General features: G+C 37.9%; 1 protein-coding gene across 2 annotated transcripts in view; it reads right to left on the bottom strand.

Annotated features, from left to right (window-relative positions):
- Positions 1-19,842, bottom strand: part of SFI1 (SFI1 centrin binding protein) — a 24,533-nt gene extending 4,691 nt beyond the window's left edge. Inside the window, exons 1-29 of one of the 2 annotated variants that reach the window (XM_072415531.1) lie at positions 19,722-19,842; positions 19,449-19,607; positions 18,435-18,506; positions 17,610-17,720; positions 16,905-16,999; positions 15,873-15,990; positions 15,676-15,778; positions 14,716-14,872; positions 14,357-14,518; positions 13,578-13,648; positions 13,381-13,473; positions 12,482-12,579; positions 12,313-12,379; positions 11,984-12,114; positions 11,481-11,562; positions 11,210-11,388; positions 8,545-8,620; positions 6,554-6,649; positions 5,592-5,668; positions 5,138-5,240; positions 4,971-5,067; positions 4,732-4,892; positions 4,093-4,167; positions 3,918-3,992; positions 3,665-3,841; positions 3,118-3,356; positions 2,802-2,924; positions 2,479-2,719; positions 1,481-1,625 (exon numbers count right to left, since the gene is read on the bottom strand). In XM_072415531.1, coding sequence (XP_072271632.1) covers positions 1,481-1,625; positions 2,479-2,719; positions 2,802-2,924; positions 3,118-3,356; positions 3,665-3,841; positions 3,918-3,992; positions 4,093-4,167; positions 4,732-4,892; positions 4,971-5,067; positions 5,138-5,240; positions 5,592-5,668; positions 6,554-6,649; positions 8,545-8,620; positions 11,210-11,388; positions 11,481-11,562; positions 11,984-12,114; positions 12,313-12,379; positions 12,482-12,579; positions 13,381-13,473; positions 13,578-13,648; positions 14,357-14,518; positions 14,716-14,872; positions 15,676-15,778; positions 15,873-15,990; positions 16,905-16,999; positions 17,610-17,720; positions 18,435-18,506; positions 19,449-19,600 — 3,376 coding nt within the window. In that variant the 5' untranslated portion in view covers positions 19,601-19,607; positions 19,722-19,842. Of the gene's footprint in view, positions 1-1,480; positions 1,626-2,478; positions 2,720-2,801; positions 2,925-3,117; positions 3,357-3,664; positions 3,842-3,917; positions 3,993-4,092; positions 4,168-4,731; positions 4,893-4,970; positions 5,068-5,137; positions 5,241-5,591; positions 5,669-6,553; positions 6,650-8,544; positions 8,621-11,209; positions 11,389-11,480; positions 11,563-11,983; positions 12,115-12,312; positions 12,380-12,481; positions 12,580-13,380; positions 13,474-13,577; positions 13,649-14,356; positions 14,519-14,715; positions 14,873-15,675; positions 15,779-15,872; positions 15,991-16,904; positions 17,000-17,609; positions 17,721-18,434; positions 18,507-19,448; positions 19,624-19,721 lie in introns of both variants that reach the window. The other variant, XM_072415532.1, reaches the window with a different exon arrangement.
- Positions 19,843-20,355: the final 513 nt, after the last annotated feature.

The raw sequence follows: 20,355 nt of genomic DNA, 5'->3' as shown, positions 1-20,355 counted from the left end.
TATATATATATATATATATATATATATATATATATATATATATATATAATTTTTACTTAACCTCTTTGATTGCTTTCTTAACCAGCATTGAGTAGTATTTTGAAGGGTTAGATTAGTTACAGTTTAAATCATGGAGAAAATGCCTTTTAATTGTGTTTGGAGAAATAATTAGGAAGTGTATACTTGTGTTAGAATATGGTTAGTGTGTGAGATTTATACATATGTTTAGTTAAAGTTTGCCAAAAATATATTTTATATATATTTTAATATATATATATATATTTTATATATATTATATATATTTTATATATATTATATATATTTTATATATATTATATATATTTTATATATAAACTTATTTTTCCTAAAACATAAAAAAATCCACAGTATTATTAGAGAGTCTCAAAAGTCACATTATATTTGTTTGCATAGACTAAAAATATAAGCACTATTTTTTTTTATCTGTATGGGACCCATGGTTACTATATTCAACACAGTCTACTTCTTTAACTTTGTCGAGTTGGTAACGCCGGAAAATATTTGCAGTTGGTAATTTTCTTATTTTTTGTTTAACACAACACTTCAACTGTTGTTTGAAATCGCTGTAATGAAAGGCTTTTGTTTACACCAGACCAGTTTTGCATTCCTTTACCAGTCTATGGGAATGCAAACAAAATGCAGAATACAAGGTTAATTGAAGGTCAAATGCACGGTTATTGAATTCTGAATAATCTTAAAAGATTTCCAAACTCATGTAAAATTGATGACATCTCAAAGCCCAACAACACCGGCCCTTACAGTGTCAAAGAACTTGCCATGAATTTGTAGAATGTGTTTAATATGTTTGGAACTCTATGGTGTATATTTTTCAGTCAATTCGGCTCGCCGACAGCAGTTTGAATCAGAGCCTAATAAAACAAAGCCATCTAGCGGCTAATTTTCAAAAGTGCACAGCAGTCACAATAGGTAATGCTATATACAGAACCCTGGTTAAGCTCTGCTTTCTTGATTGCTCTTGCTGCCCTAATGGAGCTGTGGCATGTGTTCTTTGATGCAGAACACGTGCCACTGCTCCGCTAGGGCTGCGGGAGAAATCAAGAAAGCAGAGCTGTTAGCAGAGCTCCGCAGATTGCTCTGCTCCATGATTGGCTGAGAAAAAGGGAAACCCTGATAATGGTTTAAGCGTCATCAGGGTTTCCCTTTTCTCATCCATTAAGCACTAGAGGTGAATTGGGACAGATCTCCCTATTCAAGTCTAGTGCTGAATGGCTGAGAAAAGGAAACCTCAGTTAACCAGAAACTACACTTGTGCACCATCCAGCACTTTTCAGTAACCACCCGGCTATTTTGCCTGGTTAGTGAGCAGTTGTGCCACAATAGAGGGCCATCAACTTCCTACAGCTTCGTCCTAGCCAGCACTAAAGTCATTGTAGATATTTGAGGATATCCAAAGCTAAATTTATATCTTGTGTATGTTTACCTGCTTTTGTGTTGTGTGGCTTAACACTTTTGTTTGAAAGAAAGTCAGTCGGTGACAGCAGCTGGCTGCAGTATTCTGAAATATCCTTAATGTGAGGTGGTTTTTCAGTCTCTGGCTTCTCTGTCAATTTAGATATTGACATGCCCTGCAGGGAGAGAAAATAGAAAAAAAATTAAAGTCAACTGTGGCCAAACATCTTACAATGAATAAAAGGCAAAGTACAAATGTAGAAAAAACATAAAAACTGTAGGCCAGCCCAAGATATCCAGAGCATGATTATAATTGGGTGGGACATTATAAGACTCCAACCTAAAAAAGAATGTGAGCAAACCAAATACAGAATCTGCAGGAGAGGCTGCAGAAGTATGCTTGGGGACACTGATCAGAGCTGTCAAAGAACTGGATGATTTGGGTCAGTCTTGCATGATCATGGTAAAAACCTCTGTCACTGCTGATGGAGCCAAACAGGCCTCTTTAGTAGCCAGAGAGAGCAGACAAGGTTCAGCTTAAGTTTATTATGGGCTGCAGATACTGGGAATTGTGAGGAAACTGGTAGAACATGACTTTCCTCCTCAGTCTAGAATCTGACATGTTGCAACTGCATGGCAGTAAGGCAGGTGGTAAATCTTCAGGTTGGATGATTACAAGTTGGAAGGTAACTATAGGCATGTAGCAGGAACAGATAGAACACTTTAGGATAAAGCAGCAGAAGGGAGATGCTTCCTCAGTGCTTTAAAATAAAGCACAAAGCCGCACTTCACCCTTCAACAACAATACTTGTATGCTGGTAAAAAAGGTTAACTAGGTCAGACTATATTTTTTTCCCCGATAGTATCTAGTTAGATTTTTTTTTGTGGACAAGGAAGGAAATAATTATTTTTTCCTATTTAACGCATGAGAAATGTTAAGTCAGGTCCTAATGTTAAATAACTCCATTTTGGTTTAGAACTCTCAGAATCTGCAATGAATGTCTCAGCCTTTTTACTTTTTATATTTACCTGTGTTTGAATCCTGGGCATGAAGGAAGAAGGAGGCATCAGTTCTGCCATTGGTGCTGGCTTCAGTGAGCAGGTCTGAGATGTTGCTGACACAGGACTAGTAGAGACCCAGGCAGGGGTTTGAACATCAATATGGGGAACAATTACACATTTGGTTTCAAGTGGTTCCAAAGCATAAGTTGTTGATTTCTGTTCCAACTGTATTGCACTGTCTGACACATTTTCCTTGGCACTGGGGTAACTGCATTAAATTATAAAGTTGACATTATATTTACTTGTAAATTCCATATATAAATGTTTTACCAAATAAGCAGATGACTCACGTTCGGGTATTGGAGTCTTGGTTTTTGGCATCTATGAACATGTCCCCAGGAAACCCTTCTTTTTCCAAGGAATGTAACAAGAAGTCTGGAGTGCGAGGTTTCAGGCGCTCTGATTTCACTGTCCTTTGTAAAAGAAACGAGAGAAGATAAGTTGCCAAGTCTTACTACTCTTAAAGCAACTGTATTGAAGGGCTACCCCTTGATATTATCACTTTGTCCTGGCTGGACATCTGTCAAGTTTACAAATTTGTACAGAGAATTTTGGATGGTAAAGAATTATTGGCACGGACAACAATGTTTTTTCTTTTTAGCTTACATTGTGCTGAGGATGGGTTCTCCACTGGATAGTAAAGCAGCACTGACTCTTCCTGTAGAGTATGGGAGGAACATTTTTGAATCAGAAGAGCATACATCTTCCTCAGACTGTGCATCATGAAATGGCATCTGGAAAGTCACTTTCTTTTTTTGACCAGAAATCTGCAGCCGATTCCTAAAAACTTTCTTCTTCCAGATCATTGCACAGTGACGTACTGCACGATTCTGTGTATAAACCTCCTAAATGACAAAACATATGCATATAAGATTCTCAAGCAAACTGCACCAAGTCATCGGGAAGTGGAGGTCCGTAGGCAGAATTTGAATGGAGCATGGTAGGCGTATAGTAACAAATCAAGAATTCTCAGTGTAGTAAGGTATACATGTCCCACACTTTTTTCTTTTTTTACATTTATCACAGCGTACCCCTGCTATTGGTGCATATAGTAGGTGTAAAAAAAATAATGCAGTGAAAAAAGTGATCTCTGTGCTTTTCAGTTTAGGGTCAAGACAAATACAATTATCCAGAAACAGGTAACTGAACATACTTTCAGCTGATGTTGAGTTGATAGCTCAGTTCTGAACTGCTTCATTCCAGACATTAAACGCAAAATCCTTGTGACCCCTTCCCGCATAAGGTCAGTTCTGTACACATCCACAGCCTCGGCAAGTCGCTGCTTTTTTCGCCGTCGCTCATGAACATAGGTCAGCCAGCAATCAAAGACCTAGACACAAATTCTGATTAATCAACTACATTTAGGGTGAACAAGTTTATTAGTGCATTTTCATACAGTATTTTACCTTTCCTTGCAGATTAAGTGACCAGTGCCACAAGGCTTGTATTGTATGCTTGTCTTGATGTCTTTTCTCCACCAGCTATAAAAAAAAAAAAAAAAGAACACCAATACCAAGTTACAGTACAGTTACTTGCTTGCAGGACAATTATAATACTTATGTATGAAATGTTACACCTTACCATTTGCTGCCATTTTATCATACAGGATTTAATGAGGCGGAGTCTGAAGAAGTTATTTTGCTGCCGCTGTAAAAGCTGTGGTGGGGAGACAGAAAATTAAGTCAGTGCAACTTTCATTTAGCTGAAAGAAATGAACTACACCATGGCAGTATTTATCCTTCTAAAATATGAAGTCACACATTTTACATACACTAACAAGACTAACCTTTGGGGATTAGTATGCAGGTAACATAAAAGATTCACACATTGTATAAAAAAGCAGGCATATATAAAATAAAGTACAAAAGTTTACAACAGGTTATCTCTTAGGGTTTAGGACAGACATACAAAATGTTAGGGTTACCTACTAAAAGATAACCAGGGAGCACCATAATTACTTTATCTTTTGTTAAAAGTCTTTGATCTCTCCTATGTTGAGAATTAGTGAGTGCCCAGTCATATAGGGATTTTTGCTGGCCTATAATTCAACAATATATCAGAAGACTTGTGCTCGTTCATTTGCATATTTAAAAAGGAATACATCCTTTTAAATTGATTGAAAACAATTAGCAAATGCACCTTAGTCACGAAAAGTATTTCCCACAATTCCTCTTTAGAAGAAAGCCAGCAAACTGAAGCAATAACACTAGTTTCACTAACCATTTTTCTCCAGTGAACAGCATGGTAAACTTTCCACCGTTTTAAACAATGCCTCAACAAACATCTGGCATGGTGTTTGCTTGCCATCTCCATCCTAACTCTTAGATCCCCAGTAGTTTTGCTGTTTTCTCTCCAGTACAAAAACAAGCGGTTAAGCTTTCCTAAAAAAATAAAATAAAAGAGCGTAAGGACTAGATAGAGCACCCTACCATTCCTTCTTTCCTTGCATTCACTCTCACCTCTCTGCAAACATGCAATTGCTTCTCTCACTTGCTCTGCTGTCTGCTCTCTGCTATGTGCCTGAACACATGCTGCATCTCTCCAAGCCCGCACCACCTGTAAATCAGTTGGGTCACTAAGAGTACAGTAACTAACTGGTCATGGCTAAACAAATATGACAAAGTACCTGTCTCAATGTTGAGGTTCTGTAGTGATTTACAGCAAGAAGCATCTGTCTTTTCTCTTCAATTTGGGCCATCATATGATTTCGCCAAGTGTGCAGGGCCTCCCTGGAAACCACAGCTGAATTTTATGCATCCGTATTGGCGTTATATAAAGTAATCAAAGGTGTAATAGACAACCAGCGTATACTTTTTATGTTTCTATTTAGGTTACATTTTTAGCCTTTACATTTTTCATATGTAAGCAGGCGAACAAAGACACCAAACATCATAATGCAGAAATCATATGTAGTCAGCCCCCCTATTCTTCACAACTCATCCAATGACAATAAAAAAAGGATATTTATAATTTTTAAAGGAATCTAGTTGCCAAAAGTTAGGTGCCTATACTACTATACGATTCTAAAAGCATATAAGCACTATATTGGCCAAAGGAAAAAAAAATCTTTCTAAACCTACCTGAGAATGGTTTCATTGTTGAGCTTTTCTTTAATCACCACTGTCTGCAATATACCCTTAGCATTTATTTGATAAAGCTGCAAAGAATCGAAGTATAATTATTATAATATACAGTACATACTCCAGTTTAATATTAAATGGTGGAATTCCATAGTAATTAGGGATGATGCCTTGCTAGGTTGTACTTTCTACATGCTGATTATATTTTCTTCCCATGTCTGTGTGGGTTTCATGGGGCTGTCCCACCTACTTTACATGACATGACATTTGCCGGTAAGGCATCTGGCTTCTACCTTCATTGGATATAAAAACTCAATTTTGACTGCAAGTTTCACAAATAAGGGTGTATTGGTTCTGCATACTCTATTTTTTAAAATACTACCCATCTTCCTTTCCCTAGATTTAATGCTTTCTAAAGCATTGACTTCCATCAAACCTGCAGCAAGTTAGGATTCAAGGAAAAACACTGAGAAATATATTTGTTTAGGTCAGAGGATCATCTTGGATCAGATGACTCCCTATATATCCCAACTGACCAGATTATTCCATCAATGGACTTTTTCCTCCCTGATGGCACAGGCATATTCCAAGATGACAATGCTAAAAATCATTGGGGTCAAAATGCATAAGTGTGGTTCGGGGAGCATGAAAAATCACTTTCACTTATGGAAAGCCACCATAGAGTCCAGACTGTAACCCCATTGAGAAGCTTTGACATGTGCTAAAGCAGTGGTCACCAACCTTTTTGGACCTACGGACCACTAAGTCACAGGCTCCTGGACGCAAAATTGTTTGTTTATATGACGGTCCTTATTATTAGATAATTCCCCATTACAACAATTCTTCCTTTTTTGAGTTTGGCTTTGAAGAACTAGACACACTAATACTACATGTGTTAGTACAGAGTTGATTCTTGTCATGTAGCATTAAAAATAGGTACCCCACATAATAACTATTCATACCTTCCATCCATTTAGAACTTTTGCCAGCAGACAACGTTGGTAGTGTTTCTGAGCACACAGCTGTCTCTGTTGCTTATTTTGTCTATAGGACACAAACTGCCAGGAATAAAAAGAAGTTTCCATTAGTCAAGGGACATTATCACACTATTAACGTTTATTTTCTAGTACATTTTCAATATTTACAGAAAAATATGTGAACATGAAAATGTTTTCCTTAAAGCAGAATAAAACAGAAAAAAAACCCTCACTCACCTTTACTTCCACAGACCCCCTCAATCTCTAGAGAGGTTTCTTAAATCGTGTCCTGCGCCGTCCTGCTATCTGCAAAATGCCATCTTCTTTCCTCTTCTTCCTGCTTCTGCCTACGTCACCTAACCTCGCACTGCGCAGGAGTACAGCATGTAGTAAATGGTGAAAAAGGAATGCAGATTTCACTGCGCATGTGTAAGATCAGCATGTTTTTCCCGCATTGTAAAAGAAGCTCCTTCTGCGCATCCCCGAGATGAGGCATGCACATAGGATGCAGCCAGTATTCTCGTAGGATGTGTAATGAAAAAAAAAATGTAATTTTTACCTTACATAAAAGAGTTGTCTACCTTTTTACTTAAAGTAAAAATTTAGTTTGTGTCCGCTTTAAGTATTCATAGCCATCTGACCGTATTATATTCTGCAGTGTTAAAATCTGGACATAAATTGAATAGTTGGGTATCCTTAAAGGAAAGAAGATATTGTAGAACCAGGAAAATGAGAAATAGAACAAGGCTTTAAGACTTCTAAAGAGTTGGTAGACAGGAACTTCTACCTACCCCATTTAATTCTTCAGGACTTTACTGTGCATCTATACAAAGGGGCAGAGCTGCAGAAGATGGAAAACATTAGGATCTTGATAAGGCAGAGAGAGAGAGACTCAGGATAGACATACTTTGTTTGAAAAGTACAGGTATTCTTTGAAACCATCATATTGCGTAGGTTCCCAAAAATCTCTGAAGCTGTGCAGTGGAACTTGGCACAAAGATATCAGTAGCGGATTCTGTGTGTGTCAGACTGCATTCTTTCCATTGTAAGTCTTTTCCTAGGTTAATGAAACATATACTTGGCCATCCACCTGACCCAAAATAAAACCATATCAATTAGGCTCCCTTTTTTCTTCTATTTTTTATGGTGTAATTCAGAGGCTTATGTGCCTAATGTAGGCGCTTTTGGTGGCGAGTAGGGGTCAGCACAAGCAATGACTAGTCTTTCCCTACACAGTCCTATATGCATCAAGCTATGAACTGTGAGTTCTAAAACTCTTCTATTATGGTGGACATAAGGGTTTTCAGAAATTTGGGCTACAGTAGCAATGTGGGCTCAGACCACACAGGCTAGCTTCTCATCTACTTGGGTCAATAAAAATTAGGCACTTATGACCCTGTAGCCAGATCATTATTTGTCTTCCTTGATTAGTACTTAGAAATGGGTGGGATTTACTGACGATATTACAGCAGTGTCAGCATCATCTACCAGCCAACAGCATTGCTGCAAATTTAACAGCAAATTCATGTCTTTGGTGGCCCCCATACAGATCATAAAGTATTTACGGCAGCACTGACAGAAATAACACTCACTAGAATGCAAGGACATCTATGATGATATAATAGATGGGATACATGTAATTTGAAAAAATGTTTCCAACGTAGGTGAAATTTTAATTTACAATACTATGAAGGAGATAAATATAGTGTCATTCTTGGAAATCAAGAAAATTTGTTGGTAAATTAAGGAGCGCAAACACACACACACACTTTATGCTTGTTATTCGTATGCAGAGGTTTATCATTTGTATATTGACAACAGTACACTATTCTTTTTTAATGTTTTTAGTGTTTTTTTATAAGAAAAACATTCATATGAAAGATCAGTTTGGTCACTTTCAGACATTTGAAAGTGAGAAGACCAACATAACATGTGCTGACAGGAAAAACTTTCCAAGAATACAACAAAAAGCTTACCAATCTCCAGTGATGCCAGAATGACTTCATACAATGCAGCCTGTGATGAATCACTGCAGCCTCCTCTTTGGATCTCCTGATGAAGAAACAAGAACACCACTGTGACAAGGATCCTACATGAAAACAGCTAGTCACTGATCTGCTACTAATTTCAATAGCTACATTGTTCTTTTTTTTCATTGGTTCAGAATCCATTCAAACCACAGTAGTGTCAAGACAATCAAAGCTGTGTTTTATCACCAAGCCCACGCTGACTGTTCTCTCATCAATATTATCCCAGGTATTCCAAATAGGGATGCCATGAGGATGCAGGGCTATTGCAGGGATCAATTCTTGGTTAATAACAGAGGTTCAGATGAGTGGTCAATGAGCTAGAAACTTGTAATGAGAAGCCCCACAGCAAAGCAAAGGAACTGCAGATACACTGGAAAGATGGGGACATATAGGCAAGCATCTTTAACATCCACAAGCCTAAAAAGGTTTTCCAGTGAAGAGAGGTGATTTGGTAAATTCCACAGAAAATTTCTGAACCCAAAATGAAGACATTCAAAGTTTTACACTCCAGAATGGGGGAAATGCCTTCTTTGGGCTCAGGAAAGGTGAACTGATTGGAGTAAAAGCCACTAAAACTGTTTCAGTATAGGGGAAAAAAAGCCCCCAGAGGTTTAAAATGAGGACCTGTAAACCTCATGAGGGGGGACTCCCAGCAAAAACAGAATCTGCCAGCAAGATCAGAGCTTCAGAAAGGGCTTCTAACCATTAAATGATTGGATTCTTAAAGTTGTATCCTCTATCATAACACTAAGCGACTTGTTAAGGTGGTATGTCAAGGTGCAGTATCATCAGCAGGCAACCCAGGAACTGGTAGTAGTAGCTTGAGGAAACTGGATACCAGACATGTTGTGTGGCAATCATGGTATAGGTAAAAATATTCACCCAGACAGCTGGTGGCAGTTGAGGACTGAATGGCTGGAGGTTACTAAAGTCACTTTGGGTAAAGTTTGAAGTTCCACATGGAGTAGCCAAAAGGAAGACTCTTTCTCTAAGCTTTCTGTAGCATAACAGGCAGGAATGGGTAATAATGGCATACTTAAGTAAGATAGCCCCAAAATGCTTTGCCAAATCAGCTCACTCATTTAGTGTTTTACAGCTAACTTTTACTAACTTTTAACAGAATGGAGTCTGGAAAGTGCCCTAAGTGAGCAACTTCAGGCAAATATCACATGAGGAAAGGGGGGATAAGGCATAGAATTTGGACTAATAAACTGCAATATATCAAATTTTTGTTTTAGAGCTTTGATACACTTTGAGGTTTAGTTTTAGGGGGTCAAGTTTTAGGTTGTCAGGGTGGGGAGCGTGTAGGACGGGGTAGAAAAGGAGTTGAGTCTTAAATAACCCACTCTTCTTCAAACACGGATATAAACCCATAATTCTACAGGTAATTACAGTGTCCATATAAAATAAAAAGTCAAATGTTGCTTCCTTGTAACCACTGGCAACACTATAGGCTTTATTTTTGTACAGAATATCCACAGATCATTTCCTACCCTACCCATCAATATTTAATTTTACAAATCCGGAACCAATAATGTATCCAGTCAGTACACCCATTTAATGGACAGGAATTCTTGTCTCAGATTCAGAAGAGCATCAACAGGTAAAACTCTGCAATGAAGTTTGCTAATATACTGGCATTATATATAAGTGACAAGAAAAAGATTTTATTTTGCTACACAAAAATGAGGTTACACTAAGTGTTAAGAGTTCAGGTGGTAGGAGGGTTAAGAGTTGGGATTCTACCTGTATTACTCAAGTTACTTCTCTCAAATATTCCAGGAATCGGAACATAAGATTTAATTGATTATACTAAAAATAGAAAACAGTTCTACAGTAAAGCAAGTTTAAAGCTGCGTACACACTTGCAATTTTTGTCGTTGGAAAGGATCTTTCACGATCCTTTCCAACGACAAGGGACTGCACGATGCATGAACAGTGCTGTACATACAGCACCGTTCATGCTCTATGGAGAGGGGAGGGCGACGGAGCGGCACCCTGCTGCGCGCTCTCCCCTTCCCTTTCATTAGGATTGGCTGTCGTCCATCGTCCGTGGATCCGGCAGGACGGTCGTTCGGACGATGGACGACACCGACTGTACACACGGCAGATTTTCGCCCGATATTTGGCCGATGTTGATTATCGGGCGATAAAAATCTGCCGTGTGTACGTAGCTTAACAGTGGCATTGATTCAGAATATAATATCAGCCCCTTTTATCACATTCTGCTTAATCACACTAATCACTGAGGTATGTCAAGAAACAGATTGTGCTGACAACAGATGAGCACAGCTGGCTAAAGCACAACTGCGGCCAAAGCTTGACTACTAACAGATTAATTTATTCACTAGCATGGAAAAGGATTTCATAAGTGCACAAAATTATCAAGGAAGTAAATAACAAGTCGACAGATTTTGGAAGTTGTAGGGATACTGTAGAACAACATAATATATAGATGGTGGATTTATATAGTGCCACAACTGTACATAATTACAGACATGTATTAAAGTCTGTAATTCAGAGGCAAATTATTTAACAAAACAGAAGCTACCCTCTTGACATATTTTAAAGCCAAGAAAGTCTACATGAGGTAGCATGTTTTCCCCCTTACTCTGCTTTGATTTCTTGTACATGTTCCTTCCATGTGTTTAACACGTGCATCAGCTGCCGTCTCCAGCAGTGCTCAGAAGCAAACACATCCAACTTGTGCTCTGCCTTAACAGCTGCCAAGCGCCTCTTCCATAAGCTCCAGTACTGTTCCAGCAGCTGCCAGTTATAATGCAATACAGCCTAGAATTAAAAAAAAAAAACAATGTGAAAGATGAAGTCCTATTTCTCTATATGTTTAATGTACTGTATGTTTTATAAAATAGATTGCTGACCATTCTCTCAGCCAAGCGAATCTCTCTCTGATGGTTCAGTTTCTCATACCATGTAGAAAGCACTCTCTTCTGTACACAAGACCTATGCAATAAAAAATAATAATAAATAAATAGCCCAGATTTATTAGTAATCATCAACTCAATTGCCTACACAGGCAAACATAAGATACATTGTACTTTATGAAGATAAAAATAATTATATTTTTTTCATGGGGACCCAAAGCTTCAATACCTCACAGTCACTGACCAGAAAGATTATATAAATCAGCAGTTATTGATTTACTTTGACTTCACTTGCTGCACAGAAATTACCATTTTCAAAAGCAGGGACTACATTTTCTCAGTAGAGCTTTAAATAAGCAAATTGAGCAAGAGCAATCATATATAGACAACGGTGTTCATTCACAAATAACCTTACCTCACCAACATTCATTCTTGATGTTGAACACAGAGGTAAATTCATATACAGCCAAAAAAATTGGAAAAACATTAATGCTGTGTACCTGTGAAACTCAATGGCTTGATCTTCCATTTCTCGGTTCCTCTGATGTAAGTATGTACACTTTCTCCATGTGTGGAAAAAGCGAGGTAATTGGCACTTGGCATAATGGCACTCTGCTGTGATGATTAAAACCTAGGACAAAATTATACCAGGGAATCTGAGTGAAACAGTAGTAGAATTTACATTAGACCCTTTATTCAAATGTGAACCCTCTAGCACCTCTGCAAGTCAAAATAAACTGAGTGGTTATTAGAAACATGTACTAATATTAATAGGAAATCGAGCAAATGCAGTTTTTCATATATAGCAACAGCTGACAAGCGTAATTACCTTTTTGAACTTGCACAGTTGAATGTACTGCACCCAGGCACTGAAGTATTTCTGCAACAGCAACAGTCTGAAACAAAGGAATGAGATGCAGTCTAAATGCAAGATGAACAGACAAAATATAGAATGTATTATATATGTGTATAATTCTGAGAACCATTATATTACATACCTGCAGTGAGAATATGCTGCCATTGTAAGAGAGACAAGTCTGTTCTCCTCTTTCTGCTCAAGACGATATTGCCATAAGGTCCAGAACCGACGTTGCAGCTACATAGCAAGAAAAGATACAGAAAGACTTAAATATGAAGGTTTTAATTGAACCAGTATGGTTGAAAAAGAAGGCTGACGTTACTAACAATGCTTCAATACTGTAAGAAAATGACTTCAAACAATCAGTGACTAAAAGTGTTTACTTAGAAGTTTACTGGATCAGCATGGCAGCTAGGACACTGTATTTTTGGAATAGGTCATACAAGATGGCCTTTATAGGTCTTCAGTTCAAGTATTTTTTAAACAGCAACTTTTTAAATAAAAATTATAACCACAAATATTTAGAAATATTTACAAAAAATAAATAACTATAATACATGTGTTTTGCACAATATGCAAAGAGACACCAAAATTAATTAAGGGACACACAAAAGAAATAGGAAGATAAGCAGATTTGATCTGATCTTCAATATGAATGTGACCCCTATGAGTCTTCATATATATCCCTATACCTTACGAGAGATATACTCCACTTGACAGGGTATATTACACTTTTGACACATCTATTATCTGCCCTTTTTGGGTCTCTTGGATACTTCATTATACAACTCTGTCATGGTATGTATACAATCTATCTATAGCATTTTTTGTAGATGCCTCTCCAGTGTTCTTGTTGACAAGCTACATTGTTCAAGTTTTGCTAGACTAAGGATGCTCTTATTTTTTTATGCATTTGTAAATTTTCTCTGTTTTGTACATTTTAAATAAAATCTAAGTAAAAATGTGTTGAAAACAATTACAAAAATGTTAAGTACTAAATGTTTAATGGCTCGCAATGTATCCAGTTGGATTTCTCACCCAAGATTGGTATTGATGGCTAGCTAGCATCTTTCTCAGCTGTGTTGTGTGTACAAGAGATACATTTTTCTTTAGAGCGTGAAAGCCAACATCCTGCAATACAAAAATGAACATTTTTCAACATTAAAGGAATCAGAAACAAGACCTTAAAAGAAGATATTGTGCAGAAGAAATATAGACAAAAAACAAAGACATACCATTAGGTGCAATTTATAATGGTCCTGGGCCAGTTTTTGCAAATGTAATTCTTCAGAGGAAATCTGCAAATCTGTTAATATGTTAAGGCATTGCGATATATATATATGTATAATTATAATATATATATATATACACACACACTATAACTGTAATATTAAAAGTGGCAACATAAAATACTTCATAATAATAAATACTAAGCATCAATCAGTATTAGATTCAGAATGTTTGGACATTAACCTTACTTATTATTAAGGGTAAACTTGGGGCACAGAAATTTTCATATAAATATTTTCCTCAATACCCAACAAAAAATATAAAAATCCACTTTATGTCTACAAAATGCCTTTGCAAAGCTGAATATTACCTAAAAGTAACAATGGCATTATAACTGTGCTGCACACAGTCTGTGCAGAGAGGAGAGGTATGGCTAGGACCCAACAGATCCTCTGACTAAAGACTGCCTGCAGAAAACTAATCCGTGGCCCTGCTCAAAGAGAGAGCAGCAGTGACCAGTCTTTATTACAGGAAACTCCTGCACAGAAGTTAAGTTGCTTCACAATGGATTATTCCACAGAGTAACTTCCCTCCCCACATCTTTAGGCAGATTGTTTCTTTCTAAACAAGTTTAAATCTCATTGCTGGCTCATATTTTTGACTTGAGTATACTCTAGGTCTATATTTTTTAGTTTCACAAAAGAATATGCAATATATTCTAGGTACTGAAAATACCAACAAATTAGCGCATGTAAATACTCATTCTTAAGAAATAAATGGATACAATGCTTCCAGTGTGTAAAAACTCTTCTAATAACACATCTACGTGCCAGGAGATCACAGTGTTCTTGAATAGCTTGGATCTTTTTCACTTCCTCAAAGATGGAGACCCAGACTGAGAAATATCGCTGTATCAGCTTCTCATGAAAAAAACGTAAAGCCAGTGCTGCAAAAGACATAAAGCAAACAACACTTACATTTCTTGTAATTCAGGAAAACACGGGTCATAAGAAGAAGATTTTAGGTGACAGATTGGTGCTTTTTCAGATGAAATAACCATACAAAAATAGGAAAATGTGTCACATCTAAAATATAAACAGAATATAAACAAATATAGACATTCACAAAATGTGTTATTCTCACCATTCTGCTGCCTCTTCTGCCTACGATAAAACATGTAAAGAAGCCAGGATTTTAAAGAGGTCTTCAACTTGAAGCGCCGAAATTGAATCAGTCCTTTCTGCTCCTTATACTTCTCCTCCTCAGTTTGAAGGTATAATTCTCTCCACTGAAGCCAAGCCTTCAATAGGAAGTCAACAATATGTGGGGGAAAGGGAGGAAACAAAGTGAGAGACCAAGAAAAAATGCTTGTAAGTGCTACAAAAAACATATCTTGCCAGCCAATGCAATGTCTAAAAAGGTAAACCCACCAAAAAATTTACATGAAATGAATACATGCAGGTTCCTTCTCAAAACATGTATTAGTATGATGAATGGCGAGCTCTAAGTACTGCACTTTCTGCCTTGTGCTGCTGTCACTAGCTACATTTACAAATACACTCTAATATTCTTTAAATAAAACATAACTGTACACTTGTGTTTTTTTAACACCTACATGAAATTCAGTTTTAAATTTCAGTTCTAGACAACACTTTTATTATAAATTGGAACTGGGGAAAGGTCATATATTTTTACTCTCATTACACCATTTAATGGCGTTTGCATCTTGGAGAAATTTCATCTTGCCTAGCGACATCAAGTCGCAAGACACAAGTGGTGCTAGCACATACAAGGTTGAGTGTTCTGCAGAAAGCAGCATTAGTCACCTGATTTCTGCTAAAAGGTATAAATGGTTGTCAGATCTAGTGGAACCACTGTTTGGCTGGCTTCATCCTAATTGCAGTACATAAACCCATTTGCTAAAAGGTATCTTTGGACAGTTTCTTTATCAGTCACATTGATCATGTATAACTGTCTGAGACATGAGACAAAAGTGCATGCATAGAGGGAAATATGCCTCCTACATTATGAAAAGGAAAAAAAAATACATAATATTAACGAAAGCTATTTTAGAGTAGCTTATATTACCATAGTTCAACATACCCTTGTTTGCAGGCTTACAGCCCAGTGTTTTAAAGACAGGGTCTCCATCTCGTGAATTTTTTGTCTGCGCTGAAACTGGACCACCCACATGTGCCAAGTATTGCTAGTAAAGAACAAACACATGGTTGGTCATCCTGACAGTTTGTAAAGTAGCAAAACTAAAAAGAGTAGGTAGACAACAGTTACTGTTAACTCACTGAAGGATTCCATAGAGTCTGAAGTCTAAAGCTTTGGAATGCATTCGATGTTTGGTCTTACAGATACGCACATAGGTGATCCAATGATGCCATGCTGACTGCATGATTTGCTTCTGGGCTGTGACCAGAAAATATATACAGACAAGAATTAGCAGCTTACAGCTCTATTTTATTACAAATATTTTAATTTTGTTTTCATAAAATCACAAGTACTAAGGCTAGGTACACATGTGTATGTACAGTGCTCGTTGTCCATCATGCGAACGACTGATCCACAGACAATGGATGACGAACGATCGTAATGAAAGGGAAGGGGAAGAGAGCGCAGAGGGGTGCTGCTCCGTCGTTCTCCCCCTTCCCTCTACATAGAGCAGCACGGTGCTGTATGTACAGCATTCGTTCATGCTTTGTGCAGTCGTTTGTTGTTGGAAAGGATTGCGAAAAATCCTTTCCATTGACAATTATTGCGCGTGTGTACAAAGCGTACAATTCCTTTTATCTTAAAATAAAGGCACAGATTATAATATTCATATTTATATCAGCTCACCAAAATATGTAAAAAAATGGTTTCTAATTTTTTTTTTAAAAATGGAAGTCTCCCTTGTATTTAATTGTTAATATATATAAAAAAAAAACATCCCCCACATCCCAAAGGTACAGTGGCAAACTCAGAAAGAAGAAAAAAAAAAGGCGCGTAGGTCAATTATTATTTATTAACTAACAAATTAAAATCAATTTATAGAAGGTGAATTAATGCAAAGTCCTCCAGTGATATCACCTATAATTCAGAAATGGAAACCAAACTGTTCTCATAGCAACATTTACAGGTCATTATTGACCCAAAATGAAATTGATTCTTTTGAGTGACCTATAGGTAAACTTGTGCCCAATAATTTTGCTGCCTAGCATAGTTGAGCACTGAGGAATATGATAGCATGCATCTGCAGTGAACTGTTCTTTCTAATCATACGTGTTGTTTAAGCTAAGACTGAGCCCCTTGCCATTTTCTTTTGTCACTGGTGGAATCCTTACCATGGTGCTCTGCAACCTCATATTTCTGTTTAGTCTTCCTCTGTGTTTGCACAAATTTCCTCCATGCATAGAAACACATCTTGTAACAGATATACCTAATGGTTAGATATAAACATTAAGTGTATGCATTGTTACTGCAAAAGTAATCTAATGCATAACATTAAAGCAAATAATGGTAAATACAAACACTGTCAGAAGTACTAACAGTCTTTATCAAATGTTTTGGGTGCCCAATTGTAGATTTATTTCCTTTCCTGACAGGAAGAAAAGGAAATCTCCCTAGTAAAGACAGACAGCAATAAAAACTTGACAGATGCTCCGACCTTTTACTGTTCTATCCAAAACAAAGTAAAATGCTTCTGAAGTTGTTAAGGTGTACATAATATAATGAAGAACTTTGTAAATAAAAGGACATGCATATGCTCCATTATGAAGCAGAACTAAAGGCAAAACCTTTAAATATTCTTCAATAACCTAAAGTTTATCAATTCTGTCTGTAATCTGAGAAACCATGAAGTGACTCAATTCCCTCTCACAGCCAATATTCATGAAAGCTGCAAGAAAGAAGCCGTAGCCAGGATGAATGAATGCTCAGGGGTTGCGAGTAGGCTTATTGTCACAATTAGGAATATCTTTAAGAAGTAAAAGAAATTAGCATTTAATGGATACAAATCTGAAATATAGAATACACAAAACCCCTGTTACCTGTAATGGCAGTCAGCCCGAATCTCAAGCCTCCACTCTTTACATGCGATCCACCACTCCTCCTTCCATTGGGTAAAACAGGAACGCAGCAAGCCTTGGGTATAATGACGTCTAAAGGGTTGATATAAAGTTATTTCTGTATAACATTATATAGAAAAGGCTAAAGTGCAGTAATACATACTAACCAATCAAGTTTTATTTCACATGAAACAAGTTACTAGATAAAACATGAGTTCTGATCTGTAAAGGTTTCAGCCATTACAGATTTGGAAAAGCAATAAGGATGTCTCTAATCCAGCTCACTTTATGTAACTATAGCTATGTTTTACTAACTTTGGTTAGCCCAGTAAAGGCCACTGTGTCACCAGGACCAGGAGAGAAAAAAAAGTGTTTAATTTCACTGCAACAGGAATAGAAATAAATCTTTCAGTTGTGATTTGTTCCGGTGACAATGATCTAAAAGGCAGATTTCCTTAGATTGGAAGAATCCCCTCATGTCTTGTGGTTTTTTAAATTAGGAAGTTAAAAAAAATCCTACCAATAGGACACAGAAAACCAAAATATATTTATATAGGGGTACACCTATACTGTAATAAACAACGTATATATAACATAACAATTTATTCAGAATTTTATTGTGATTGTTGAATTTGTATTTGCTTACAATATACATTAAATATGTTAAACCATTAAAAGACAAATTCAATTGTGCTGGTATTGCTGGCTGCAGTGACTTGGATCTTTGGATTTTAAGTTGATAACTTTTTGAAGGTTTCTAGGTAAAATATACAACTTACAGGAGTATATATATAAGTATATTCTCACCTAGCAGCAGATAGCAGAACTCTCCCAAATGTTCTTCCTATCCAGAGATAAAGAAATTTTCTTGCCAGGTGTCTGCAGAGGGAAATATGATTATAATAGGAAGTGTTCATCCCCCATAAGCAAGCTTTGTGCTACTTCTTCTCATTATTACCTTCTATTTATATAACGCTGACATATTCCGCAGTCATGTCATATCTGTCTCTCAAAGGCACTCACAATCTAATGTCCCTACCACAGTGATATGTCATTAACACAGTCAAAGGGCAATTCTTAAAGCCTACCTAAACGCCACCTTTCTATGTAAGGTAAAAATGTTGGTGTTTTTAAAAAAAAAAAAAAAGGGGGTGCAGCACCGCCGTGGCGATTAAGACTTAACGGGAGCGCAGAGCTTGCCGGGATACCTACGTCATGCATCCCAGGAGGCTCTGGCTGTCCCACAACTGGGCATGCGCAGAAGGGGCATTTTTCCTCCTGGGGAAGGTGATGCTGATCTCACGCATGAACAGATGAGATCGGCTCTCTTTTTTTCCCCTTCACAGTGGCTACGTCACCCGATCTCACACCTGCGCAGTGCGAGCTCGGGTGACGAAGAAAGAAGACTATGTCAATGACTATGAAAGAAGACCGAATTGAAGATCGAAGATGGCAGCCCCCAGCAATTCCTCTGCGCCTGGACGAAAAGGAATTCTAAAACAACGCGGGACCAGATAGTGGGAAGGACCAGCGCCATCAAGGGATCTGCCAGGTTAAAGGTAAATGTTTTTAGTTTACTTCTTTTTTAAAGGAAAGTCAATAAACCTAACTGCACGTGTTTGTGATTTGGGAGAAACACCTGTGAACATAGAGAACATACAAACTCCATGCAGATAGTGTCCTGCCCAAAGTTTGCACCTGGGACCCTGTAAAAGCTGCTGAGCCCCACAACACAAAATAAATATAACGCAACCACTAAATCAAAGAATGTATTCCACACCTGGATGAACTAAGGTATGGCCGTAGGATAGACGAGCTCACCTGATTCGCAGTTCCTTCAGTCTGCCCCCACGATTCCAGGTATAGGTGACACGATACTCAATGGGGCGAGCGCTCCTCAATGGCCTCAGGTTGCCAGGTGTTCGAGGGGCCGGGCCTGGAGCCCTATGCTGGGGCCTGGCTTTATTATTCATATTCTACCTGGAAGGATATTCACCTGTAAATCATTACTGATAATGTATGGTAAGTACTTATGTCAGGTATAACCTTTAGGTTTATTTTAATGTTTAATAACTAAGTGTGGGAGCTCTTTACCTGAGGCAGCAGAACGAGTGAAGAAGTGACACACCGGGCAGCACAGAGCTCCCCATCTATAGCTCGCCCAGTTCCGGGCATTCCGCCTACACCAACATCCGCGCTTCAATTCCCGCTCGTTGCCCTGGTCACAGGACGCCTCGCGTCACAGAGCTGTGCTGCAGCGCCCTCTAGCGATAGAATATGTACATTACAACAGGCTCACCCGTGGGCATGTTGATAAAACCATGCAAAACATTGGCGGCTTTATTAGCAGGCATTCTGCTTCTGGTGCTTCGTCAGATTTTCCTACCTGTTTCACTCACCTGCTGTAGATCCCAGTTACCTTCAGGGAGATCATTGTAACCATTTTAGCTCCTAGGAGTCAGGCAGGAATAGAGTAAGCGGTACTATCTCAGGATCTCAGGCTCCAGTTTGCAATGTAACTGGCTGGGGGCCCTGCTTTCTGAGCTGTGGGGCCACAAAGTAATGGTAAGCAAAAAGGGGATCTTTTGCATCCTCCACACATACAATAGGGGCAAGGAAAAGCCTGTCATACCCCTCCTTCTGGGGAGCAGCACATTCACACCAAACATTACTGCTGGCAGTACCCAGGACATGGAGGATAGACATGACAGCACAGGGTGTGTGATAG

The sequence above is a fragment of the Pyxicephalus adspersus genome, chromosome 6, assembly GCF_032062135.1.
Source record: "Pyxicephalus adspersus chromosome 6, UCB_Pads_2.0, whole genome shotgun sequence".
Classification (NCBI taxonomy): domain Eukaryota; kingdom Metazoa; phylum Chordata; class Amphibia; order Anura; family Pyxicephalidae; genus Pyxicephalus; species Pyxicephalus adspersus.
This window is presented reverse-complemented; position numbering and strand designations above follow the sequence as displayed.